This window comes from Ciconia boyciana, chromosome 5 (assembly GCF_034638445.1).
Source record: "Ciconia boyciana chromosome 5, ASM3463844v1, whole genome shotgun sequence".
NCBI classification, from domain to species: Eukaryota; Metazoa; Chordata; class Aves; order Ciconiiformes; family Ciconiidae; genus Ciconia; species Ciconia boyciana.
Genome location: NC_132938.1, coordinates 31,769,412 through 31,784,969, shown reverse-complemented (window position 1 = coordinate 31,784,969; position 15,558 = coordinate 31,769,412). Strand labels below are relative to the sequence as shown.

Below are 15,558 nucleotides of genomic sequence, written 5' to 3'. Positions count from 1 at the left end.
TCAGTATTATGTACTACCTTCATACCTGGTTTTCTCTGGCCATTGTAGCTAGGTCATCTTGCAATCGTCTGTTTTCTTTCAGAGCAATTTCCTTTACTCTTCCTGTTTCTGCAAGCTCTATGTGGGACGTATCAAGCTGGCGATGTAAGCTAGATATCTCACGGTCTCTGTTGCTCAGCATGTCCTTCATCTGGCTATCAAGTGAAAATCTTATTTAAGTTGTCCCTTCTTATACTATACCACATACTGCTGAAAATGATCAGTCGTGGATTTTGGATATGCAAAAGCTTTTTTTTTTTTAAAAAAAAAAAAACAGGTAAAATTCTTGCTCTCTGAAGGCTGGCAAACTGAGTCTAAACAAACATAAGCTAAGGATGTAAAATGTCAATATGCACAAATAAAATGGAATTAATCTTCAACTTTGAAGATGTATCTGGTAAGATGTATCTTATTACACAAACAGCAATTACTGATACTTATGTTTATCCATGTTTGGTAGTGGTTACAGTATGTTAGCCATTGCATATTTTATAAACCATAAAGGAAGACGACAGATAGCTTACACTTGAAAGGCAACAATCAAAAGAGTAAGGAAGAGATTAAACAAAAAAGTAGAAATATAAATATGTGTGAATTTAAGTAAACTTTTGCATTAGTTTTTTGCCACAGACACTTCATGCATCAATGTACCAAATATTCAGTTACACTGGTCTTCAGATGTTTAAATATTGGTGTTTAAATATTTTATTTTAAAAAGTTATAGTTTTAAAATCATGCTTGAAAAGAGGCCAGAAGGAAAGATCAGATGAAGCCCAGCTAAAAACTACATAAATATATTTTAATTAAGACTGTACTGGTAGCTTAAGCTGGAAGAATTAGCTTGCCAATAATTAAGAGTTCAGCTCTGAGTTTTACCTGGGTCAATCTAATAATATCTAGTGGGGTACTTAGAATACTAAAAAGCTACTTCTTAAGTGAGAATTAAGAAGTGTTACCAATTTAGGAAAATAAATATAGACAAACAATTGTTAATGGCTGTCTTAACAGTATCTTAGCAGCCTGCAATATAATTGCAGAGGAAGTCTCTTAAAAAGTTGTGTACATCTTTCTCAACACAGTACACTCCTTTACTTGACTTAAACAGAATTAATTCAATTTCACCAAAATAACTAAAATAGCCATCTACTTTCACTTTAAAACCACTAGATAAAATAAAACCACTGAAGAAGGCATCCTAGTCTTTACTTACTCTGTTGAGGACTCCAGCTCAGAGAGAGTTAGACGTAAATGAGTAATTGATTTTTCCTACAAAAATAAAAGCAAAAGTTGTATTAGGTATTATGATATTGCAACATAACAGGATACTTCAAGTTAAAGAACTTTACATTTAAACCTTTATTTTAATCCTTCACCCATAAGTAATTGCATCTTTGCACATTCAAATTTCCAAGTTTCTTTTCTTTACTGAGAAAGGATTGTCTTGTAATCAGAAAAGATGGAAGTCAGCTATAGATTCTGTCACCTCAGGCTAGAACCTTGTATCTCAAGAAATACCTCCAAGTGCAAAATGCAAAAAATACTTCTTTATTTTCTTGGAGTGTTTAAGGAATACACTAACAATCATAATTAAAATGCTATTGAGTTGGCTAATGACTCTTTGCATTGGCTAGGTCCAAACATAGTGTTCACGTGATGCCTAGAGCTCTGCACAGGCTTTGTCATCAAGGCAAAATGTCTCCCTAAAATGTAACTGCTTTAAAAATCCCCAGATGGACTACAAAGAAGTACTTTTACTGCACATACCTTGTTAGCTAAGTTGTCTTCTAAGCATGCAATTCTTTCTGTTTTTTCATCTACGGTTTCTTGAAGACTGTCCTTTTCTTTGTCCAAAACAGTAATAGTACTTCTAAGCACATTGACTGCTTCATCCTGTGAAGTGCTCCTCTGGTTTAACCTATCTATAAATAAAAGAATAAGTACTTTCTATTTTAAAAACAGGAAATAAGCGTAAAAATAACTGGTGATTACCTATTTTCTCCTCTAGCTTTACAATTTCTTCTTGAGCTGACTGCAGTTCATCCTTTTTGAGGGACAATCGGTGCTGTAATCCTTCAACAGACCTCTGGAGTTGGTCATTTAAGAGCCTGGAAAATCAGTATACAGTTGAAAGAAATTTGGGACCTATTCAGGATCATCCGCTTATGGCTCTTAAGCTGCTTGAAGTGCTGCAACAGTTCCAGCATAAACTCATGATAGGGTCATGCCATACTAACCAGGACTATTAAGGATTGCTGAGGCCAACACCACTTGGTTGCTCTGGACCCCTGCAGCAAGTCCACCTCAACACCATTCCAAAATGGAGCAATGGAACCTTGGTGGAACCAGCATGATAATCTGAAACAGTCACTTCCTCTGATTTCTGTTACTCTTCATCATGTAACTCATTACTTGTGTGTTTTGACTCTTTGCTTTATAAAGATTTTGATATGTAGCTCATAGCAGTGATTATCAGCCACACCACATTTTAAGAAGCAACCAAACTGACAGCTACAGTTCTGATCCTACTTTTAAGAAATACAGAGCCTGAAAGATATATGAAACCATCTACCTACATAGTTGTTTTGCGTAGCAAGAAATATCAGTGACTTAGGAAAAAAAAATGCAAAACAAAACTCCAAAGTAGTTAAATGGATTACTTACAAAACAAGTCAGAAAATAAAAATTCCTCTAAAGTGTGATCCCACAACAGCTAGAGAAGCTTTTCATTTTCAAAAAAACCACCAATCCAGAATACAGTATGTCTGCAGATAAAGATTGCTCTCACTCAGTTTAGAGTGAAATTTCAGAGGGGAAAAAAAAAGGGGGGGGGCAGGGGGGCAGCAAACACAGCTATGACAAATTGCCACCATGAACAAAGTAGAACCACATGCTGAAATGACTGTAACTCTACTCCTTATCTCCTCCTTTTTATGGTATCAATGCTTTCCACTAAAATTATAAGGAACCTAACAAGATATTTCACTTTTATGAATGTTGTCACAATTTTACCGAGAAATACACTAATTATTTTACTAACAGCCTTCTTTGTGCAATTGGGAGCATTAGATGAACTCCAAGGCCTGCTTCTCAGCTTCAGTTCTTCATAGTTATCCACCCTGCTACTGTACTGTTATACAGTGCAGTATAGTACTGTTCAGGTTGGGGGGGGTGTGAGCCACAGACCCTGTTTCCCTTGTAAAACATCCAAAAGATCTCATCTACAGCATTACCTGTCCTGTAGTGATCTCTTACATCAAAGCCTCTCATTTCCACCTAAACCAAATACCAGATTTCTAAATTTCTGCCCAGATTTATTCAACACTCTTTTTCCACTTTCTCTAAGCCTTCTTCTTGTTCCATCACATTTAGATAGTTGATGGGAACTCTTTTCTAAAACAACTTTAAAAGAGCGCAGCAATGATCCTGCAAGTTTAAATAGGCCTTAAAAATACATGGGTACATGTCCTGGTTTCAGCTGGGATAGAGTTAATTTTCTTCCTAGTAGCTGGTATAGTGCTGTGTTTTGGATTTAGTATGAGAATTATGTTGATAACACACTGGTGTTTGAGTTGTTGCTAAGTAGTGCTTACACTAAATAAAGGACTTTTCAGCTTCTCATGCTCTACCGACTGAGAAGTCTGGAGGTGCGCAAGAAGCTGGGAGGGGGCACAGCCAGGACAGCTGACCCAAGCTGGCCAAGGGGCTATTTCATACTATATGATGTGATGCTCAGTGTATAAACTAGGAGAAAGCTGGCTGGGGGGCCACTGCTCAGGGACTGGCTGGGCATCGGTTGGCGGGTGATGAGCAACTGCATCGTGCATTACTTGCTTTGTATATTCTTTTATTATTATTATTATTACTACTACTACTACTACTACTATTTTATTTTATTTAAACTGTTCTTATCTCAACCCACAAGGTTTTTTTTCACTTTTACTCTTCCGATTCTCTCCCCATCCCCCTGGAGGCGGGGGGAGTGAGCGAGCAGCTGTGTGGTGCTCAGTTGCCGGGCTGGGGTTAAACCACAACAGTATACTTGATCCTCTAGTTCTGAGCAAGTTGGTCAAATTCCCACAGACTGTGTCTACGGATTGTAAGATGTCAACTCTCAAAACTGTGATATGTGTGTGATAGTATTAGCATATGAAAGAGAGTGACACAAGAAAAACAGCTCAAGTAAAATGCCATTACAAAATGACTCTCCATGAACCACTCAATTGTGGAATATCAATGCCTAATGCTTGGCATAAAATTTTGTGTATCACTGACAACCCTGTAAAACTGGCACAATTTGGTCCCACTGCTGCAGTTTGCAAAGGCATCTGTCTTCCTTTTAACAAACAGCATTTGGAAATCCTCTTAGAAATTTTCTGTTCTGCTACATTCATAAGCAGAGAACATGGTTGTTACAGGAAACAATTCTAGAAGGAGGAGAAAATTTTCATTCACAATTAGCCATAAAAACTATCAGTATCAAATAAGTCCAGAAGGAGCTTGCTGTGAAAAGCCACCACAGCACTTTCCTTACTCATATTTACTTTTCCTTAACACAAAACCCGTACCAAGTGATTTTGAAAATATTTTATGGTCTTTCCCAGGAACTCAACTCTGCTATATGGTCATAGAACAAACAAAATTATGTTAGCATCTGTGAAAGACCACCACATTTTTCATTAGACTTACTGAAGTGAGCAAATCTCAGCTTTAAATTGAGAAGAATCATCAGATGTCTGGGCAAGTTTACTGGACTTCAATTTTAATTCATTTTCCAAAGAGTTTATTCTTTCTTTCAGGATAGAAACTGTAGTCTTTAGTTCACACCTTTCCATTTCAAACTGCAATTTAAAAAAAATAACCAAACATGTTATTGTTGCAGAAACCTATCACAACTTGGCTTTTAAATAAATTTAAGTTGAAAACAGCTAACAAAACTAATTGCTTGAAAAGTCTATCCTATTTTAGAATAAAAGCTTACTTCCTAAAAATGCACTTACTCCTTGAATATTATTCTCCAGTTCTGAAATATCATGCTGCATCTTTGATTTTTCAAGGTTAGCTGCTTCTTGCTGAATCTGAGATAGAAATATAGAATTACTTGTAATAAGATACACATTTTTAGATTTAACCATAGAAATTTATGCTTAATGTTTAAGAAAACATTGCTCTACATTCTTAGATGAATGACCAAATGCAAAGTGTTCTCTCTAAAACTACAGACCATTAGCTGAAAATACACCACTGCAGTTCAATATAACATCACTGAGTTTGTCTTTGGTTTTGGCTTTTGGTTGTTGGTTTTTATTTTAAAGAAAAAGTACATTTATATTTGGTCCCAACCAAATTAATATTCGTGAGTTGTAGAAAGATTACTGAGCTACAGGGCAATATTGAAGGTTGCAAGCATGTATAGCTTAGTGTTCTAAGCTGTTTGAAATTAATTTATGAAATTATCATTAATATGAAATGTAAGACATATTACAAAGCTAACTGGGCTCTCTCCAACTCTATGAAGAACTTTTTTTAAAATTATTTGTCTGTTCTCTGACTTCTGTGCATAAATGTAGTGAAATTATTAAACAAACTCTCAAACTTCCTAGAAATGCCCAAGATAAATGTTTTTGTGCAGATATTTCAGTGGCACACATACAAAATGTTGGTAGTCACCTACAAGAAGAAAGGATGGAGCTGGAAGCACATCTCTTCCACTGCATGCACGTGCTTTAAGCAAAGAGGTCAGACTTGCTGCCACTGCATTCAGATACACTACAGTTCTCTATTTTTGTGGTAGTAAATCAAACTATGGAAAGAGTCTCTTCTCCCAAGTAACAAGCAATAGGACAAGAGGAAATGGCCTCCAGTTGCAGCAGGGGAGGTTTAGATTGGATGTCAGGAAAAATTTATTCACCAAAAGTGTTGTCAAGCATTGGAACAGGCTGCCAAGGGAAGTGGTGGAGTCACCATCCCTGGAGGTATTTAAAAGACATGTAGACATGGCGCTTTGGGACATGGTTTAGTGGTGCACTTGGCAGTGCTAGGTTAACGGTTGGACTTGGTGATCTTAAAGGTCTTTTCCAACCTAAACAATTCTATGATTCTATGATTCATCGTACAGTCAATCTTGACATATATTGTCTTTTGATCAGTCCATTAATATGATTTTAAATTTCTGAATTTTCAGGATGTTTAAAAAACCTGTATACATTATATTAATGACCCAATAAAGAAGTCAGGGAAGTCCCCCTGAAATCATATGCTCTTGATTACAACCAAATAAGACATTAATGCACATTAATACCAGACATCAAAAGGTCAGAATAAGAGGAAAATGATTGCATTAACAAATATTTTTTTAAAGGTTAAAAATAATGAAACTTGGATTGCTATGAATTTATGTTTGATGATTCAGTTATATGCCATTTAAAATATACTCTGCTACAAAATGCAACAATCATTAAAGACTAGTTAATATCAAAAAGTCCATAAAGTCGCCAGTTTGTGGGGTAAGAACCATATGTGACACACAAACATCTTTGAAGATGATGTTTGTGATGAAACTCAGTTCCCCACCTAGGAACTGAGTTTACAAGGATAATTACTGAAATCAGATAAGGTCAAAAGTTATTGAAAAGGGGAACTGACAGATAGCCAGACACAAACACAGCATTATTGTATAGGCTTTCCCTATATGCCACCTCACTGTAGGCAATGAAGCTACAAGAGCTCACCTTTAATTTTTCTCTGAGGCTTTCTTTTTCTGCCATTAGTCTTCTAAAGTCAGTCAGTGCAATGTCTCTTTCTTCTTCCACGTGACTTTGAGAAACTAAACTATGTTTCGCTTCTCTTCTCATCCTGTTCAATTCACCCTGAGACTTTAAAAGATTATCATTTGTTAACATACATGGATTGCAATTAATACAGTGTATACTCTAACAAAAAAGAAAGTTTCAATGCTGTTATTACAACAGAAGTGCTATTATAGTCTTATTTTTCGCTAGATAACTAAAATATATTCCCTAAATCACGCAGTGGCATGACAACTTATGCTGCCAACACACTCATCATCCTTTTACTGTTCCAAGTATAGCCAACTTCACTCTGTTTTCTTATCAGTTAACTACTACTTCTTCCTTGCTTTCTAGCCTGTATCCTCACCCAACTTTCTCATGCATTCTACTGACTTTTTTTCCTGATCTTTCTCATTTCCAAATGCCAGTACAGTAAATTATAATGGCTTTGAAGTTAATACGCTAACTTTGGAATACTTGATTTTATTAACAAATAATAAAAATAGGTATATATTTTATTATTCTTGGTTGTATTCTAGTAGGTCTATACTCCTCAAGTTCTATTACAGAGAGAAGTTTTTTCATTTTAAATAATCAACAGTACAACAAGTGTTAATTGGTTATTTCAATGCCAATTACAAACAATCTCTTCTTACCTGCTCATAAAGAACATTTAATCTATCTCTTTCTGCAGTCAATAATTTGACATTGGATTGAATTTCTATCATGTGTTTTTCAAATCTGTCCAACATGGACCGTAACTCATCTCTTTCTCTGGTGATCAATCCAAGATCTTCACTCTGCAAAGTAATTAATAAAATTTATGTTAAAATATACGAATTAAAATATTTGGATAATTAATACAAAAAAAGAAAGAACTCACACTATTAGCAATACATGAAAAATACATACATAATAAATTTTAATTGCAAGAAAACCCTGACATTGGTGGTGTAATTTAAACAATAAGAACTAACTGTTAAGGAGAAAAAGCAAAACAGCTAACAAGAAGATTTCAAACTTTTTCTGTTTATCATCTAGTTCTATTTATTATTTCAAACAAACTGATCAATATTTAATCAATATGTTACTGTAAAATGTGAATAAGAAAATAAAATGCAAGTTCACTGGAGTTTCTCTCAGTTAATTTTTTATGTTAAGAATGTAATTTTAAAAACTACTACAGTCATTTACTGCTGCTGAATTTGAAAATATATTTGATAGCTCCTTAAATGGTTCTACAGTATTTCCATTATTTTTTCAGCTTGTTTTGACAGCAAGAACTTTACCTTCTCTGGAGTCCTACGGCTTGGGCTAGGCCTTCGTTTTATCATTTTCTGAAGATATTCTAATTCTCGCTTATAATAATCTCTGTCGTCTTCTAAAGTCTTTACAAATGCATCTAGACGAGATGGAGATTTGTCTCCTAAGGCTATACCATATTCTAATCTCATTCTTTCTATTTCTAGGACAAGTTCTCGTTCTGCAGAAAAAGAAATAAAAACAACTGTATAGAAACCTCATGAATTTCCACAAAGACATCTGCATTTGGAATGGACTAACTCCCAGGAACCGTCTGGGCAGCAAATCTGCTGAAAAAGTCGTAGGAGTCCTGGTTGACAGTAGGCTAAACATGAGAGAGTAGCGTGCTTTGGAACTGACAGAGGCCTAACAGCACGTTGGGTTGTATCAGCAGAGACACAGACTGAGGGATGTGATTATTCCCCTTTACTTAGCACTCATTAGATTGCATTTACAGTACTGTGTTCAGTTTTGTCCCCCTAGTACAAGAAAGATGTTGATAAACTTGAGTGCGTCCAGGGGAGGCCCTCCAAGCTGGTCAGGGAGCAGAATACTTGCCCTGTGGGGAATGGCTGAGGACACTGGGCTTGTTTAGTCTGGAGAAGAGCTGGGGACCCAAGAGCAGACTGACAATACCGAGAGGGGGTTATACATAACATGGAGCCAGTTTCTTCACAGAGGTGCACAGCAGGTAAACAAGGAACAATGGTGATTAATTGCTACAGGCAATTACAAGCAACACAGGGGAAAAATTTTTACTCTGACGATAAACAAACATTGGAATGTGTTGCTTAGAGATGTTGTGGAATCTCCATCCCTGGAGGTTTTCAAGATCCAACTGGATAAAGCTCTCAAGAAAAACAGTCTGAATTCACTCACTCAGAAAGACACAGAATAAAAACAGTCTTGGACAAAAGAAATTATTTTGTATGAAACTGCCATAGTATGAGTATTAGGATGTCCTGTGGGATCACAGTAAAAAGCTCAACTTTAAGTTCTCACATACAGAATGAAAACATGTTTCCATGACAAGTTTTCTTCAGTCAGTTCTGGCTGAAGACCTACAGTCTTCTTTTAATTTACATATATCAAGTCTTTTAGGATTATTAACTGTATCTTAACTAGGTAAGGTTTTCTATTTCAAAAATTATAGAAGATAATCTACATTTATGTGGAATCTACATTTGATGATTTACCTTTTATTTCTAAGTTCTCTGTTTTTTCTGTCAGCCTTTGTTTCTCTTGTTCAAGCTGGTTTAACAACAGTTCAAGATTCTCCTTATCATCTGCTTTTCCAAACAGTTCTTCACTCAGTCTCTCGTTCTCCCTACGACATGAGCACAACTCCTGAAGTAACAAGTATTATTACAAAAATTAGAAGTGCCAATAGACACATTTGGAAAAAATTATTTAACATTTTGTTAAACTTGTAATGTTCAACACTGTTTACTTCTGTTTAACCTGGATTTTTATGCTTTAACATTTGTTAAAGGACATAATTGTTTTTATACTACTTTTTATTACATCAAAGTAAGCATTACTTTTGACATGGTTTGCACTCAGTAACAAAACAAACAAGATTAACCCTTTTTTAATTCAAGAAACCAACCAGAAGGATAGTGGGATACAAACATGGAAAAAGGTAATAACTAAAGCAAGAAATAATTTTTAATGGCATTTACTAACACTGTTGGTGTTAAAGTACATCAAAATATGTCATTTCAGTCAACCCAACCCTGCAGCTAATCAAATGCTATTTGGCATGTCTTTCCTATAATCTGGTGCCCTGAAAATGACGTATTTTTGTATTTTCAAGTTCACTAGAAATACTAAAACAAAACACTGTACTCAACTAATACACAACTTGCTATATGCTGGAAAGAGTTTGGTCTTCAAGGAATTGATAATACTGATGTTTTTCATCTGGGCTACTATGCTTTTGTTTCTGAGTAAGCCAAATATTGCATAATTATTCACATGCTGATTAAGAGACAAAGTAGTCTCTAAATGAAGAAAATCCTCTAGGATGTCAGAACTCATTTGTGGTAAAAATTATTATGTCATGGAAATTACAACTTCAGATAGCAGAAATAAGGAAATGTACAATAAGGACATAGTCAACCCATACTGTCTACAGAGGTTTCTTTCAGTTTATTTTTGCAACAATATGATGTAGCTTCTTTAGCTCTTTCATTTATTAATTAGCAATTTATTACAATAGAGTTTTGGAGTACTATAAAAGTTCTCTTGTTAATTGTTAAATTGTTAATTTTTATAATAAATGAAAGAATCATGTGGATGACAGTATGATAAAAATGCTACAAACAAGAACTGAAAGTATTTTTACTTACTGATTTAAGCCTTGTTATTGTTTCTTCAAGATCCTGTATTTCACTGTGTTTTCTTTCAATTTCTTTCTATCAACCAAAATTAACCTATATGTTAAAAGTTACATATTCAAAATGACAACAATTCCTTTGTTACAAAAAAATTAAGGAAAAAGACTATTTTTGTAAGAAATAAAGTATAATTAGTTCCTTGTAATCTGCCAAATTTTAAGTAGTAAAACTCCTGTGAACTGAAAGCACAAAAAATTTGTAGTATACACACCCATGCTCTTTTGGAGCACAACAATTAAATAAATCATTGCATGACTCCTCATAGAAAAAAACCCTCCAAACACAGGCAACTATCTATTACCTATCAATATCTTAGGTATCTCAGAACTTTATTTCATACTAAGCTAAAAGAAGAAGGAAGACAGATTGCCTCTTAACTACACTCATCTCACCCAATACAGTAAAGAGACAAAATGTCTGAGATTAATCATCTTTTAGTGAGAAATTCTGTATAATATCAACTAAACTGGAAAAAAATATCTTTTAATCTTCCTTTACAAGCCAATAGGTCATTTGTTGCAATTAAAATATATAAAGCCACCTAAGAGCTGAGGAGATCCTTCACACTGTAACACGTTAGTGATTACCTTTGCTTCTCCTATTTCCTTATCTGCAGTCTCGAGCACAATTTCCTTGTGTCTTTCCAACTGCTGTGCCAAGTGGTCTATTTCATTCAGTTCTTGACACAGTTCTTCATTTTTATTGCTTAAATGCACTACCTCACTAGTCACGTTTTGTTTGGTGTCCAAGAGGTCTTGAATGCGATTTTCAAGTTCTTTGTTTGTTTGCTGAAGATACTCAACCTGAAAGATATTTTTCATTAAAACATTAATATGTATTGTTAAACTAGGTAGCAAAAGTTCCTCCCAGTCTTCTGAAATATAGTATCTCTATATCCATAGTAAAAAAGGACATCCTGTTAAAAATGGCAAGACTTTCTATTTTTAGAACTTAATGCTTATCAATATGAAAAAACATGATTTTACAAAGGTACAAGGTGAAGGAATTCATTACTACACTGTTCTTTATCTAGCCTCCAAAACCTGAGGTTTATTCTAACAACAAAGTACTGAAAAGCAGAGATCTGTATAGAAACCTGTCTTGGGCATCAGTCTGGTAGACCCAGTGTACTCAGAGTTTCCCTAAATTTCACAAGATATGAGGACGCATTCTTCTCTCCACCTTTGTAGTGTATTTGCTAGGCTTAGTCTCACTGTTACTCCTTCATGAAAGTGAAGCTTTACAGATCAGATTCCCAAAAACTATCTTGCCCCCAATATATCTCAGCACCTTAAACACAACATCCTCAGAAATCCTGCTCTACAAACATTGTTTTTCCCAGTATACCTTTCCCTGAGAGTAAAGGGAAGAGAGGCAGGGATGTAGAGTAGGAATAAAAAATATACACACTAAGTTACGCTACCCATGAAAATGGGATCCTGGAGTATCTTGAAAGGTTCAAGATAACAGGGGTGCTCCACTTCCATCTCCACACAACTTTCCTCAAAACTCCAGAAAGAAGTACTACTGTAGACACAGAAGAAAGTCTAAGCCCTCTCATAGTCATGAATACTACTACATAGAGATACCCATCCATTTATTGTCAGAGAATAAAAGTGGTATATTGGCACTGAGCCTGAGCAAATAGTCTTGATGGCCCACAACCAGCTTTATGCAGCTCTGGGCTCACTCTCTGTACAATCAATTTGTGTTCAGCTTGACTTACTAATTCAGGATCACTGAACACAGCTGTACTGCTTCCAAGTCATAGCTCCTTCTCTATTTTTGCAGCACTGAACCTAAGCTAATAAACTCTGCAATGTGGCTCTCATGCCAGTGTACATCATGCACAATCAGTACACAAAACATCTAACTCAGCTGGAAAAACAGAGAATTGATGGTATAAATCCAGAGATGGGCTTTATTTGATCTGTACTCCAGCCTGTCTTGTATTATTTTTTTTAAATTGTCATTCTGAGACCAATATGGAATGCATGCTAATATGCACAGTAAACACAAACATCTTTATCCTAAGCTTATCCTTTCCTTGCAAGTCTATGTTGGAGTAAAGGTGGGGACCATTTGAATTCAATGAGGAAGATTCCCCACTATCTGATGAGATTATCTGCAGGACTACTCCTTATCATAAGTACATATACCATTGTTAGTTCCTAAAATATAAATGGTATGTACAAAAAAAATTAAAAAAAAAAAAAAAAAAAAGAACGTAAGTATTTTCAAACTTGGTGAAAACAGTGTACCATACAGAAATTTTCTGAATACTCTCAGATTAACATTATTATGTACAGATGTGAGTTCATAGAATTCTTCAGCAAAACCATTCTAATAGACTTTTAAAAGAAATGCAATTTCCTTAGACAAGTAACACTGCCACCTAAAAAGCAAAGCACGTTAAACTGATTCATTTTATACCTGATAGTGATTTTTTTAAAGAGCTAGAAGTTTTGTGGGTTTTGTTAGATTGCTAGGATTTTTAGTTTTGACTAAACAACAGTAATAAATCCATTACCTGCAAATTCAAATGGGCGATAAGCTTCTCATTACTTTTACTTCTCGATTCCAGAGAGATAACCTCATGAGAACGCCCACCATCCAATGCTAGCCCTAGGCGCTCTATTTCTTTGTCTCTTAGCTCAACCTTTGAGGAAAAAAAAAAATTCTTTGGTATCTTCTATACCATTTAACAGAACCTTTGTTCAAATAAACACCTATATAACATTCAGTAAAAAGATATGCACCTAATAATGCAATTTTTATCTTTAATATCCTTTTTTTTTTTAGCTCTGGATTTTTCTGAAAAAAAGTTATTTCTTTGAAAGAAAAATAAATTAATCAAATAGAATTTGTGGAAAAAAAACCTGAAACAATTCCTACTAGATTATTTTCTTTAAGAGAAACCAAAAATTTTCATTTAAAGTGAAGTTAATGAATGTTGAAAATTAACCGTCCGAGTCTAGCATTTCAATTTAGGGAAAAAGCTTTCAAATCAGCTAATTCAGTGACTATTTCAGTCACTGAAAAACAGGGAATACTGGAAGAGGAAAACCAAGGTGTGAACAAAAAAAAAAAGAAGATGGTGTCCACTAATCCCCAGATATTGAAAGATGTAACAACATATGAAAAATTGATGCAATTCCCTCACTTAAAGATTATACATATCCTATCAATCCACTCTAATTAAAATATTGTAAAATCTGTTGTTCATAAATTCACTTTCAAAAATTAAAAATTAAAAAAATATAACCAGTCCAAACAGTTAAAAATTATCCTAAGATAGCTGTAGATCAAATTACTATTGTGGACCAATTAATGCTTCTGCACTAAAAAACCCTAGACATACACAAATTCTACTTACTATCATCAAGTTTAGCTTATTTAATATAATTTTAATATAAAAAATATATCAGCAAAAGCAGTGGGCAAGTATTTTATCATTGCTGCTGTTTACAAAAGCAGAGGAGAGAAATAGCTCAACGTAGGCAAGTTAGAATAATTGTATTTCACAAGCCCTACAATGCTTTCCCAATGAGGTTAAAACACAAATTATAATCAAGGCCATTGCAATGGCTACTACAGCCAAATAATAATAATAATAATAATAAAATCTGTAAACATACCTGTTTGCTGTAATTTTTAATTCCACGTTCAGATATCTCCAGTTTTTCCTGTAGCTCTGTTACTTCTGACTGAAGTTCATGAATTCTGAAATGTAACAATATACTGTTTACGTGGATTCATGGAAGAATCATATCTACACAACAATTCAATATTAGTATTTTATCTTTGCTCCTGAATGTAAATATTTCACAAAAAAATAGTTTTTTTCATACAAAATATTAATGCAGAAGCTGTTGTTTGAGATACTGCAGCAGGTTGACCTTGGCTGGCTGCCAGACCCCCCCCAGCTGCTCTCTCACTCCCCCTTCTCAACAGGATGGGGGAGAAAATAAGATTAAAAAGTTCATGGGTCAAGATAAAGACAGGAAGATCATTTACCAATTAGTGTCATGAGCAACACAGACTCAACTTGGGGAAGATTAATTTAATTTATCATCTATTAAAAATAGAGCAGGATGGTGAGAAACAAAGACAAACTAAAAACACCTTCCTCCCACCCTCCACTTTTTTCCAAGCTCAACTTCACTACTTCACTTCCGACTCTTATACCTCCCCCCTACCCCAAGCGGTGCAGCAGGGATGGGGAATGGGAGCTGCGGTCAGTTCATAACACTTCGTAACGCTTCGGCTTTGCTGCTCCTTTGTCCTCACACTGTTCCCCTGGTCCAGCGTGGGGTCCCTCCTACAGGATACAGTCCTTCATGAACTGCTCCAGCATGGATCATCTCCACGCGGTACAGTCCTTCAGGAACAGACTGCTCCAGCGTGGGTCCCTCATGGGCCACAGCTCCTGCTAGAAAACCTGCTCCTGTGTGGGGTCCTCTCCACGAGCTGCAGTTCCTGCCAGAAGCCTGCTCCACGGGCTGCAGTTTCCTTCAGGGCATATCCACTTGGCTCCAGCATGGGGTCCTCCATGGGCTGCAGTGTGGATATCTGCTCCAACATGGTCCTCCATGGGCTGCAGCGTGGATATCTGCTCTGATGTGGTGCTCTCCACAGGCTGCACGGACAACCTGCATCACCATAGTCTTCTCCACGGGCTGCAGGGGAATCTCTGCTCTGGTGCCTGAAGCACCTCCTCCCCCTCCTTCTTCACTGACCTTGGTGTACACACGGTTGTTTCTCTCATATTTTTCTTACTCCTCCCTCTCACTGCTGCTGCACAGCATTGTTTTTTACCCTTTCTTAAATACATTTTCAAAAGGGAACCACCAGCTTGGCTGATGGGCTCAGCTGTGACCTGTGGTGGGTCTGTTTTGAAGCCAAGTAGAACTGGCCGTGTCCAGCACAGGGTAGCTGCTGGTCTCTTCTTAGAGAGGCCACCCCTGCAGTGCCCCTGCTGCCAACACCTTGCCAGGTAAACTCTCTACAGATATAGTCTAAATAAGAAA

The 15,558-nt window shown here is 35.8% G+C and overlaps 1 protein-coding gene across 3 annotated transcripts in view; it reads right to left on the bottom strand.

The window, feature by feature from the left end:
* Positions 1-15,558, bottom strand: part of CEP135 (centrosomal protein 135) — a 40,608-nt gene that overhangs the window by 15,150 nt on the left and 9,900 nt on the right. For all 3 annotated transcript variants that reach the window (XM_072862828.1, XM_072862826.1, XM_072862825.1), the window contains 14 exons: positions 14,167-14,251; positions 13,059-13,187; positions 11,116-11,331; positions 10,481-10,546; positions 9,326-9,476; positions 8,117-8,310; positions 7,484-7,627; positions 6,768-6,911; positions 5,037-5,114; positions 4,726-4,877; positions 2,029-2,144; positions 1,804-1,958; positions 1,250-1,305; positions 26-194 (listed from right to left, as the gene is read on the bottom strand). In XM_072862828.1, the coding sequence (XP_072718929.1) occupies positions 26-194; positions 1,250-1,305; positions 1,804-1,958; positions 2,029-2,144; positions 4,726-4,877; positions 5,037-5,114; positions 6,768-6,911; positions 7,484-7,627; positions 8,117-8,310; positions 9,326-9,476; positions 10,481-10,546; positions 11,116-11,331; positions 13,059-13,187; positions 14,167-14,251 (1,855 nt within the window). The remainder of the gene's footprint in view (positions 1-25; positions 195-1,249; positions 1,306-1,803; positions 1,959-2,028; positions 2,145-4,725; positions 4,878-5,036; positions 5,115-6,767; positions 6,912-7,483; positions 7,628-8,116; positions 8,311-9,325; positions 9,477-10,480; positions 10,547-11,115; positions 11,332-13,058; positions 13,188-14,166; positions 14,252-15,558) is intronic.